At 44.4% G+C, this 12,392-nt stretch overlaps 1 protein-coding gene across 6 annotated transcripts in view; it reads left to right on the forward strand.

Moving 5' to 3' along the window:
* The window catches only part of BDNF (brain derived neurotrophic factor), a 58,867-nt gene extending 53,864 nt beyond the window's left edge, over positions 1-5,003 (forward strand). For 5 of the 6 annotated variants that reach the window (XM_030864833.2, XM_060303396.1, XM_060303397.1 and 2 more), the window contains exon 2: positions 1,180-5,003. In XM_030864833.2, coding sequence (XP_030720693.1) covers positions 1,180-1,947 — 768 coding nt within the window. In that variant the 3' untranslated portion in view covers positions 1,948-5,003. The remainder of the gene's footprint in view (positions 1-1,179) is intronic. The other variant, XM_030864836.2, reaches the window with a different exon arrangement.
* The last annotated feature ends 7,389 nt before the right edge of the window (positions 5,004-12,392 follow it).

Here is a 12,392-nt window from a genome sequence, read left to right on the forward strand (position 1 = left end):
GCCTCTCCCGTTGCGGAGCGCAGGCTCCGGACGCGCGGGCTTAGCGGCCATGGCCCACGGGCCCAGCCGCTCCGCGCGGCACGTGGGATCTTCCCGGACCAGGGCACGAACCCGTGTCCCCTGCATCGGCAGGCGGACTCTCAACCACTGCGCCACCAGGGAAGCCCCAGTTCTCTCTCAGGCAGACACGTTGCTTTCATGATATCAGCCCCAGGCAGAGACGCGTCATTAAAATCAACGTGTAGAAAATGATTTCTGTTTGGGAACGAGCAAAGCTTATTTTCGTTACGACCACCCAAGGTGTAGTAGAAAAACGTTGAAGCTGGACTTGGGAGCCCCGAGTTCTAATAGAAACTTTCTTCGTGACGGGAGGCAAGTCCTCCATGGCCTTTGGTTTTCTTATCGGTAGAACTGGATGATCTGACGAAATGATCTTTCTCCTTTGTTTTTGTTTGTTGGTTGGTTTTTGGCCGCACCGCATGGCTTGCCGGATCTCAGTTCCCTGACCAGGGATCACACCCGGGCCAGAGCGGTGAAAGTGCTGAATCCTAACCGCTAGACCACCAAGGAACTCCCTCCTTTCTTCTAATGGATTATCTCCATGGGAGGAAAGAGTCAATGGGGAGCCTCCTTGTAGCTCCCTGACTTGTTTTCTTGTTCATGCCTGGATAGCCCCTAGCTAGAAAGGCCCCCTCAGACCCCACAAGCCACTACTGGTCCTGTCACACGTTCCTGCCATAGGGCCACGCTGCTGGCTTGAGGGAAAAAAAAAGATTACTATTACCCTCGCCGTTGTTGCTTGGTAACATTTCTGCTGTTGTGTTTCCTGTGACAGCCCGAGCAGAGATCATTAAAAATTAAACTTACAGAGCTGCTCAAGTGGGAGGAAAGAGGCAAACTCGAAGCCACAGTTTCTTTTCACTTGCTCAGGAGCCACCTAATCTCGGGTTTACATGCTAAACCTTGGGGCCAAGGCTGCACAGCTCTGGTTTGTATTAAGGCCCATCGAGCACACTACTGACATTAACCTGTGTCTGGTGCAGCTGGAGTTTATCACCAATACAGCAGAAACCTTGACCGTGCAGAATGGCCTGGAATTACAATCAGATGGCTGCTTTGTATCCCAGCAAAAGAAAGCCCTAAACAGTCTTGTGTCCTGTTTCTGCTTTCTCCCTACAGTTCCACCAGGTGAGAAGAGTGATGACCATCCTTTTCCTTACTATGGTTATTTCATACTTCAGTTGCATGAAGGCTGCCCCCATGAAAGAAGCCAACGTCCGAGGACAAGGCAGCTTGGCCTACCCAGGTATGCGGACCCATGGGACTCTGGAGAGCGTGAATGGGCCCAAGGCGGGTTCGAGAGGCCTGACGTCGTCGTTGGCTGACACCGTTGAACACGTGATCGAAGAGCTCTTGGACGAGGACCAGAAAGTTCGGCCCAGTGAGGAAAACAATAAGGACGCGGACATGTACACGTCCCGGGTGATGCTCAGCAGTCAAGTGCCTTTGGAGCCTCCTCTCCTCTTCCTGCTCGAGGAATACAAAAATTACCTGGATGCCGCGAACATGTCCATGAGGGTCCGGCGCCACTCGGACCCTGCCCGCCGCGGGGAGCTGAGCGTGTGCGACAGCATCAGCGAGTGGGTGACGGCGGCGGATAAAAAGACTGCAGTGGACATGTCAGGCGGGACAGTCACGGTCCTCGAAAAAGTCCCCGTCTCGAAAGGCCAACTGAAGCAGTACTTCTACGAGACCAAGTGCAATCCCATGGGTTACACAAAGGAGGGCTGCAGGGGCATAGACAAGAGGCATTGGAACTCCCAGTGCCGAACTACCCAGTCGTATGTTCGGGCCCTCACCATGGATAGCAAAAAGCGCATTGGCTGGCGGTTCATACGGATAGACACTTCCTGTGTATGTACATTGACCATTAAGAGGGGAAGATAGTGGCTTTATGTTGTATAGATTATATTGAGACAAAAATGATCTATTTGTATATATACATAACAGGGTAAATTATTCAGTTAAGAAAAAAATAATTTTATGAACTGCATGTATAAATGAAGTTTATACAGTACAGTGGTTCTACGATCTATTTATTGGACATTTCCATGACCAGAAGGGAAACAGTCATTTTTTGCGCACAACTTTAAAAAAGTCTGCATTACATTCCTCGATAATGTTGTGGTTTGTTGCCGTTGCCAAGAATTGAAAAACGTTAAAAAAAAAAAAGTTTAAAAAATACTACTAATAAATTGCATGCTGCTTTAATTGTGAATTGATAACAAACTGTCCTCTTTCAGAAAACAAACAAAAAAAGAAAGAAAGAAAAAAAAAAGCCTAACAAAAATTTGAACCAAAACATTCCGTTTACATTTTAGACAGTAAGTATCTTCGTTCTTGTTAGTACTCTATCTGTTTTACTGCTTTTAACTTCTGATAGCGTTGGAATTAAAACAATGTCAAGGTGCTGTTGTCATCGCTTTACTGGCTTAGGGGATGGGGGATGGGAGGGGTATATTTTTGTTTGTTTTGTGTTTTTTTTTTTGTTTGTTTTGTTTTGTTTTTTTAGTTCCCACAGGGTGTAGGAATGGGGAAAGAATTCCTTCCATCTAGAGTCTGGTTGATAAAAGATTCATTTGTATGTTGCAGAGATGTCGGCAGTATCAATCAGATGACTGGAAAGTGAATAAAAATTAAGGCAAACGAATGACGTGCTCACTCCACTTCCCGTGACGCACCTCTTAGGCGCCTGCTCACCCTCTGGGCCTTGGTCGGGGGAAGATTCTTTGGTTGGAAAGATCTCCATTTACTCTGAGCACATTCTTTCCCCCCCACCCCCTCTGGTCCCCTCCTTGTTTTGTTTTCTTGAAGGGAGAAAAATCAGTTGCGCGCTCTGAAATATTTTACAACTGCTGCAAATGAGTAGACATGTTTTGTCACATCGTGGCACTCATATAAGCATGGAGAACAGTGATTTCTTTCTTTCTTTTTTTTTTAGATGAGAGAAAAACAAAAAATAATTCAAAAATAAAAATTCTTTTAGATGAGGGGTAAACATTTGGGTCAATCATTGTGAGGCTTAAAAAAAAAATCATGGAAAGGCATATAACTGTCTTGCAAGTAAAAGGTAGAGTTCTGTACAGACCCAGAAACACCTAGATCAGAGCAGGAGTCCACACTGCCAGTGAAATGAGACTGAACAGCCTTCTGGAGGCTGTGTGGAGCTGACCTATCATTTCCAGGTGGTGCAGAAGGAATTTCTGAGCGGCCATGCTGAGGTCTAGGTGGGGTGGAGAAGGGTACTTGAGACATTCCAGGAGGGAGGACTCTGAAGGACCCTCAGGGGTGGCTCTGGAATGACACGCGTCAAGTTGCTTGGACCTCGCGCTTTAAGTGCCTACATTATCTAACCGTGCTAAGAGGTTCTCGCTGGAGGACCGCGCGCTCAAGCCGATTTACACCCTCCACCTCTGAGTAATTTTGCATAAAGCTGGATTAGCCTGGAACATTTTTGGAACTACACGATGGCATTGTGATCATGGAATGGATTCGATGAGATGGGAGATGTTTGTTACATGAGCACTTATTGCTTTGAAATTAGACTTGAGGAAACCAGGGTTTTGTCTTTTGAGAACTTTTGGTAAAGGGGAAGGGAACAGGAAAAGGCCCCAAAACTCAGGTTGGATGACCATGGCTACCAAAAGAAAATCTTGTCCAGAGACAAGACTTTGGGATGGTGTCTGCCCATCCAGGACACTAAAGGCTTGAAGGCGCTATGCTCGGTGGAAGAGGCCAGGACAGAGCTGACAAAGTTTTGCTCCCCGGTAAAGGCTGCAGCCACCTCGTGACCATCCTGTCTGTTCATGGAGAGGGTCCCTCTAAGCAGAGGGTCCCTCTAATCAGAGGGTCCCTCTAAGCAGAGGGTCCCTGCCTTACCTCTTACCTCTGCAATCTTGGGTTAGGAGAAGTCGAGTTGGGAGCCTGAAATAGTGGTCCTAGGTAAAATGGATTCCAGTGGAAATTAGTGCCCATTTAGCCCATCGTGTAAACCTGAAAATGTCCTGGACCGGGTCCTTGAGTATCAGAAAGCCTCAAGAAATTTGCTGCACCTTAGTAGGGTGAGGGATAAGCAAAAGAGGCTGTCCATCATGACCCAGGGAATGAAGATACCATCAGCAGATAATGTCTACTTGTTCAGTCTTTCATTTAGAACGAGGCTATCTTTTACGGTACCATCCTGAATACCTGTCTTTAAAAGAAGGAATAACTTATGTAGTATAGGTTTGTTTTGTGCTGTTTGAAACTACTATCTTTGTAATTATCTTTAACATGTAATGAATACTCGGAATATCTGCTGTCTGATCAATTTTCACAGCCTCCTGTCAAGGGACAAAGTTCTAAAACAAAACAAAAAAGTCCCCATCACAGTCTCGAAGTGTACTGTAAAGGCCGGATCTCTTAAGTGGCCGAGCAGGAGGCATTCAGCAATCATGTGGTCGGTGGCAGTCTCTTATTCAATAAGCTACATCACAGTCACCTGCTTGGTGGTTTACGTTGACTTAAGGTTGATTTTGTTAAAATCTTTCTCTGTTGCTGTTCATTTTTGTTCCATTTTGTTTGGTTTTGTTTTTTTAAAGTCTTGCTGTGGTCTCTTTGTGGCAGAAGTGTTTCATGCATGGCAGCAGGTCTGTTGCTTTTTTCTGGTGATTCCCATTGACAATGTAAATGTCTGTGGCCTTGTTCTCTCTATGGTAAAGATATTATTCACCATGTAAAACAAACAAAAAATATTTATTGTATTTTAGTATATTTATATAATTATGTTCTTGAAAAAATTGGCATTAAAACTTAATCGCATCAGAAGCCTATTGTAAATACAAGTTCTATTTAAGTGTACTAATTAACATATAATATATGTTTTAAATATAGAATTTTTAATGTTTTTAAATATATTTTCAAAGTACGTAAAATCTGGGGGTTCTGGGTTTTATTCTCTTCACTGTAAAACAAACATGACAACGTGTTTTGTTATAAATACGTGTGTTCCTTGCTTTAAGACCAACCTGACTAGTTTTAGCAATTGCACAGCCCTCCAGAGAGGATGCTTATTTCAGAGCATGGGAGACCAATCCTGCAGTCTGTGAGCTTTCAAGAAGCTCTAGGATTGGGCCTGTCTTCCACAGTGGAAAACGGGAGTGTCATTTTCTAGGACACTTGAAAGTTTTCCCCTTTGAAGTGATATACTTTCATCAAATACCAAGCCATGTATCCTAGCAACATCAGGATCCGTGAATTAGGGCTGGCTGGCTCTATTTGATTATAAAATAACTGTTAAAAAAAAATCAAAGTAGGTTTACTTAGGGATAATGAGGATAAATTGGTCCAAATTTAGAAAGTCAATGACTGAAAAAAACATAGAAATTCAATATTTAGAGGCAGGTCATGTACCCTCCGTTTGGAAATGGTGCCGTTTGCATTATGTGCTCGTATCCGTTGCACTGATTTAATTTTTGTACGTGGAACACGCAGATTTTATATCACAGTACCCACGAGCTAACAGATTGCTAGGATTTCTAAAAAGATTTGCCTCTTTCATGGCTGCCAAGCTGCTGGGTAATTTAGTTAAAGTGTTTGAAGTTATCGCTAAATCTTAGGGAAATAAATGGAAGGATTTTAAATGAGAGAAAGGGCCATTAAGGAAAAAAAGCATCTGTTCCTACTCTTCAGACTCCCCATTTGAACACTGACAACCCATCCCAGAACGTGGTGAACTATATCTGTGCAATGTATCATTTCTATTTCAAACTTACACACACATGGTTTCCTCTTGTATTGTCTTATAAATAAGGATCAAGAAAGTCATAACAAACATAGATTTGTGGGTATGGAAGGAAGGGCAGATCGAATGAGAGGAATTCCTCCATCCTAATCTGTCCAGTGAGTTTGCAAAGTACTCTAAATCCTAGGAGAAGTCCCGACGGCCAGTGAAGACAGCAATGGGCTGCCAGTGAGCCAGCGAGCCCAGCAATGAATTAGAACTTTAGGAAACTTCAGACTTAACCAATTTTCACAGTCGAGGAAGACTAAAAGGTTTTTGAATCTTGAGTAAAAAGAAGTGAGAATTCAATGTGACATTCAAGCTCCTTAAAGTTAAAGGAGTTTGGTAAACATGACAGGAAGTTTTCATCAGAAGATGAGGTCAGAGAAACAAGCAAACAAAAGATGGAGACATCTCCTAAATTAACCAGCTTGAACTTAACAGGACTAGTCAATTTGTACTCTAGTCATTGGGTAAGCGGTTAAACCTCTTTCATTATGAAGATGCCTGGAAATAAGCCAGATCATTGCTATTGTTTTTCACCTTATTCATAAGCCTCTGTGGTCATTAGCAGTGGCTATGAAGTCTTTTTATTAGCTGTACCGATTCTGTGAATACTGTCACAGTTCTGAGTGAGAATCTGAACTAATTCGTAGAATGGATCAGTGTTAAATTTTCCCTGATTCATTTAAGAGGTTACTAGCCTCTGGATAAAATGTCAGACACCTTATGCACTGCAACAGAAGCCTTCATGCCTGGCCTCAGCTCAGCCAGCACCCTAGCAGCGTTAGGGCTTAGGCCTAATTAAAACACACGTCTCCTCCATGTTCTCGCATTAAGCCTGTTCTATAAGACAGTTAAAGTGGAAGTGGCTGCATGTTTTGGTAAGCCATTGTTAAGTAAAGGATGTTGACAATTGGGATAAGAAACAATTTATCTACATAATGTAGGTAGATAAATTATTTAGCTTGGAAAGAATGACCCACAGATTTGATCCAACCTTAAAATGTTGAACAGCAAAATTAGTGATGGAATCTGGGCTTCTTTTTTTATTCTTTTTTTAGCGGGTTGTTTTAACTTGTTTTAAAGGTTGGGTGGGGGCTTCCCTGGTGGCGCAGTGGTTGAGGGTCCGCCTGCCGATGCAGGGGACGTGGGTTCGTGCCCCGGTCCGGGAAGATCCCACATGCCACGGAGCGGCTGGGCCCGTCAGCCATGGCTGCTGAGCCTGCGCGTCCGGAGCCTGTGCTCCGCAACGGGAAAGGCCACAACAGTGAGAGGCCTGCATACCGCAAAAAAAAAAAAAAAAGGTTGGGTGGTTGGTTTGGGGGGAGAAATTAATTGGGAATCTGACTGTTGTTGGTTACAATAAGCTGACTGGTGGTTGGTGCTGTGAACTCCCCACCTAAGAGCCAAATTCAGTGGCTAGAGTAGGTGCGGCCACTCCAAACCAGCCAGGCTTTACGTACATTCCAGCTAATAAATACCCGGCCCACACCTCTATCCCCTATTCCTTTAATTCTAGCCACCCTTTCATTCTCTGTAGGGAAAAAAAAGGCAACCTCCTTGCGTTTTGATATGTGAGTAGAAGCAGTAAATTGCCTGAAGAATATATTTAAATAGTAGAAAAATATTGTGGCCTTACCCGTGATAGTCCTCATTAAGAAAAAGAGCCATTTATGTCACACTCTCTACAGGATTTCCATAGGCCTTTACCTCAATCCCTTGAATTAGTTGCTAGGCACAAAATACTAGATCAGGAGCTCCCCGACCTGACATTTGCTTTTCTGAAAAGCAACAACCCTGGATGCTTGGTGATGTCAGTAGCATGGACTCGTAAAAGCTAGTCTTCCAATTCATTAAATCTTATCCCACCCCCAACACACATGCAAAATAAACAAATAGGACCTGTGCATTCATTGTCTATTTGAGTGCGAGCTGCTAATTTTTTATATGTGGCAAAACAAAAGTACTTTTCCTTTGCAAAAATAAGCCCTTCTGCCCTAAAATACCCCACACAGAACACTGTAATTAATGATGGTATTAATAATCATAAGCCTGTAAGTGACAAGAAAAAGTGTTGGTTGAAAGACTGAGCTTGGGGTGTATGTTCTGCATTTAGAAACATCACAAGGATGCTTCTGCAGCACTGCACTTTGGTACTGTATGCTGTTCAAATGGTTCCTTAGAAACCAGGAGCTGCTCTGTGTAGAATGGCTGAACCCAGGGGAAATATTTTCGTCTAGCTTAAGTGCTCACATTTTGGAAAAATCCATATCAAGTACTGAGGTACACATTCAAATTAATTTAGTCTACATTCTCCATCGAGCCTTAACATGAAAAAATAATCATAATGGTTTCCAAACTCGAATTTGGTGCATATCAAGGGGGGGAAGAGGAAAAAGACACAAAACAAAATAGAAACGCTCCAAACATCAGAGACCTTCTCCAAAAGGTACCAAGAGCGTTCAGTTGGAGATTGTACTACCTGCCCATGCATCTGATTGGACTAAGCAGTGGTCCTCAAGGGATGCTCTCCAGTCAGCAGCAACAGCATCTCCAGGAACTTGTTAGAAATGTACATTCTCAGGCCCCACCCTAGACCTACTGAATCAGATGCTCTGGGGGAGGGGCCCGCAATCAGTGTTTTTAACAAGCCCTCCAGGTGATACTCACGAATCCCTGGACTAGGGGGAGTAGACAGACTGCCACATATTCTTCTAGACAGTAGGAAGACAGCACAGCCCAAGAAATTGGATCTGTGAGTTCTAATCCCAGCCATGCCACTACCTCTTTCCAGGACCCTGAACACATCATTCAAACCATCCAGATTTTCATTTCCTAAAAAACACAAGAGCAATGGGTGCTCCCAGGTGGAGCAGTGCTCAGTGATGGGAGACTGCAATGATTTAAAAAAAAGCAAGCATGAAGATGTGTGCTGGGAAAGCTCACTGCAGTTGATAGTCAATATTTTTTTTCTTTTTTTTTCTCAAAGCTATAGCAGTAGTGGATACAGGACCCAGAGCATGTAGTTGTTTGTAACACATTTGGAATGACCGCAAGAAATGAGAAGCAACGTGCAGCAAATTAATAAGAAAAAGATTATTCCATCTGGGGAGCTGGTCTCTGCATCTGCCAACATGGCCCCCTCTTTGTGAAACAGAGCTATATTAGTCACACATTAAAGAAGCTTCCTGAATTAATCAGCTATTAACGTCCAGCTGAGGAGTCCTAGGTTCACCCCTCCAGAAAGGCCAGATTGCAAATGCAAAGGGCTTCTCCAGCCTCGGTGGCAAACCTTTTCCTGATTGTAGGAACTATTTCTGGAAAGGAGGACGGGAGAATAATCTATTTGCACCTCCACCCCTTCTGTGTGAGTGCGTGTGTATCTGTGTGTGCATATTCCTGCACACGTTAGACACTGCAAACTGCATTTGAAGATTCTCTGTTTGGGAGCTGGGGTGGAGGGTGTCCAGATACGTTACCCATCTGTTGGACAACATGGAAACCTGAATTCTGACAAGCCTACCTTAGGAACCAGGAGTCCTGGTAGTTCAGTCTTTAACTAGGATGACCAAAGCCATTTCTGGTCTCTGGACCTCCAAGCCCTCATCTATTGTAGGAAAAGACTGAACTGGATGGTCTTGGAGGTAAATTCCAGCCCTAAGAGTCTATCATTCCATTCTTCCTACTTCATCATTTGTGGTAAAAGAGGTTAAAAGAGGTTTCTGAAGCTCTTAAAGGTTGGGGAACATTATGAAAGTTCACGGCCCATCTCCTGGATCCCTCCACGCTTACTGCTTGGCACTTAACACAAGATTGAAATCAGGAGGTACTTGTGTCAAAATGGGAGTTGAGGAAGGGGGGAAATGCCCCAAGGAAGCTTTTCACTTCATATATAAAATGAAAATGTTACCAACTGTTTGACAATCAGGCAGAAAATGCCTTGGAAGAGGAGCCCAAATATTCTGCAAGGTGCAAACATTTTCTGCCTGGCTCTATACTTGCTTTCAAAGCCAGACAATATTTGCCTGTGTTTTATGTCACTCCATGACAGAAATGGTGCCCGACAAACAGAGATCTGGTATGTTTTGCTGAGGTGAGGTTAGGAAACCCTGGATCAAACTGCAGGATTTGCATCCTGTAAAGTCACTGTTTATAGAACCCTCCAAAGCAGAAGGGACTTGCCTCTCAGTTCCTTTGGGTTTATAGCTTCACCAGGGTCATGCAGCTCTCAACCTGCTCCTCTGCTACCCCCGGCACTCTAGGTATAGCCTCTTTCTGGAGACAATAGCCTTGAAGACAATGGTGTCACATGATGAATCATGGCAACACCACACCCAATAGACTTCTTCACAGCAAACCTTCAGGGAAGGTCATTCTGAGTAGAACTTTGGCTAGCTTAGGAGACAAACCTCGCTGGTTAGGCAGAATCTGGAATTCCTCGTTCCAGCTACCCAACTTTGGCTTATTCCTGGGCCAGAATCCTTTGGGCCTGAATCTCTGAAAACCTATATTTTCTTTCTAGTGCCATCTATGTCTGCTCCTCGTTCATGCTGATCTTCCCTTCCTGGCAACCTCAGGACTCTATTTATTCTGGGATCCAACTGCTCACCCCTCAGAGTACAGGACCATAGATTTTGGAGCCTGAGGGTTGGGGGTCTGAATTTCAGCTCTGACACTAGAGCTGTGTGTCTGTGGGCAAGTTACTTAACTTCTCTGTGCTCCAATTTCCTCACTTATAAAGGACAGGTAAAAATACTACCAGTTCCCTCATAGGATTTTGTGAAAAGCAAATGGGTCCATGCACATAAAGCACTTAGAAAAAGGATGGTCCCATGGACGTGTCAAACTCTTACTCTGTTGACTGCGGATGAGCTGGGCTCACCTAGAGCAGATATCAGAGACTGTTCTCGAATATTCTCTGACTCCTAGAGAGGATCCTATTTTATGTGTTTCATCAAGCATCCAAGGCCGCTTGTCTTTTCTGGAAGACTCAGGGAGTCAACTCTTGTGTATCCCGTAGCAATATACTCCTTGGCAGTTAAACTGTGGCCAATACACACACTTAGGCAAATGGAGAAGGAGATACACTACCATCAAAGGCATCTTTCTAGATTGTACAATCCAAATGAAGCCCATTATCCTTTAAGTGTCCATCCCAGCTGAATGGAAAAGACTGACGCCAGGGTGAAATGGATGAACTCACAGAGTCAGAAAGAAAAACAAGGCGCCACAGCCGTACTTCTCAAAATAGCTGTGGCCCATCAGGAAGATCCCACCTCACCACTGAGCCATCCAGCCCTTCACACAATAAGAATGACCAGTGCTCACTGTGAGCAGGCAGTGTCCGAGGCACATCGTGCAGACGTGCTCACTTAATTCTCACAAGAGTCCATAGACTAGGTGGTAGGATTAGGACTCCCATTTTAGAGATGAGGACACTAGGACACAGAGAGTTCAATTAAGTTGCCAAAGATCACTAGTGAGTAGCAGAGCAGGACCTGGAGTCCAGGCAGCCTGGATCTGGGGCCACTCTGTTAACCCCTGCAAAATAGAAACAGTGTAAGAGCATTGGGAAAATATAGAAACAAAAAAAATGGAGGGAGCTACGTATCTAAGAAGAGTTGGACCTCCATCAAGCAGGTGGAGCACTAGTGGTGCTTATAGTTTTTAGCTTTCGAGAGAACACTGGCTTGCTCTTTTAAGGGTTAACGTGCCAAGGGGGTCAAATTGTGTGCGGGCCCTTCCAAAAGTGGACGCAACTCTGTGCTGGGCAATCTGAGGGCAGGGTTTCCAGAGCTTTGTGTCAGTTGTCTCCAATACCTGGAAAGGAGGCAGCTGTCACCCAGTCTACCTCATAGCAGCTCGGAAGGGCTTCCTGTGAGCAGCCAGGATTGGGTAGACAGGTAGAGTGTTCTGGAACCACTTGCTAAACTCAGGAATGCCCAATCCTCCCTAGGTCAAAAACGTACAAAGTTGTTTTGTGTTTGGGCTTGGTGGAGGAGAGAAAGTGCAGTGATCCTGGCCCTGCTGGGTTGGCATCAGGAGCAGAGCAGCACATGAGCCATCTCTCCCCTACTCTTCCATGTAGGGCAGACATTGCTAACAAGTCCTAGCTGAGCTTAGCTGCAGTCTCAGAACCGTCTTTAAGGCTGTGCTCTGACCCAGGAGACGAACACGGTTTGCTGTCCTGATTCCCCCAGTTTCTCAAGATCAGATCCTATAGGTGATGGGATCGATCTGGCAGCAAAGTCAAGGTGCTGAGGACTGGATATGCCCATCAGGTTGGAGCAGAATTTGGGTGTGAAAGGGCAAAGCATGTTCTACAGACATGTGAACGTGAGAGTGAATTCCATGGCTTCAGACAGATGATCCACTGTGAGAAGCCCAGTAAGGAATGATTACCCTAGGAACTGATTGAACATGGGGAAGAGTTTGACATAGGCAATAATATTAGTACCAGATGCCATGCTATTGTACCTATTTTGTACCAGGTGCCATGTACCACATGCCGTGCTAGATCCTTTGCATGCTATTTAAAATACACGTCAACTCTGTGATACATACAACT

The sequence above is a fragment of the Globicephala melas genome, chromosome 8 (assembly GCF_963455315.2).
Source record: "Globicephala melas chromosome 8, mGloMel1.2, whole genome shotgun sequence".
NCBI lineage: Eukaryota > Metazoa > Chordata > Mammalia > Artiodactyla > Delphinidae > Globicephala > Globicephala melas.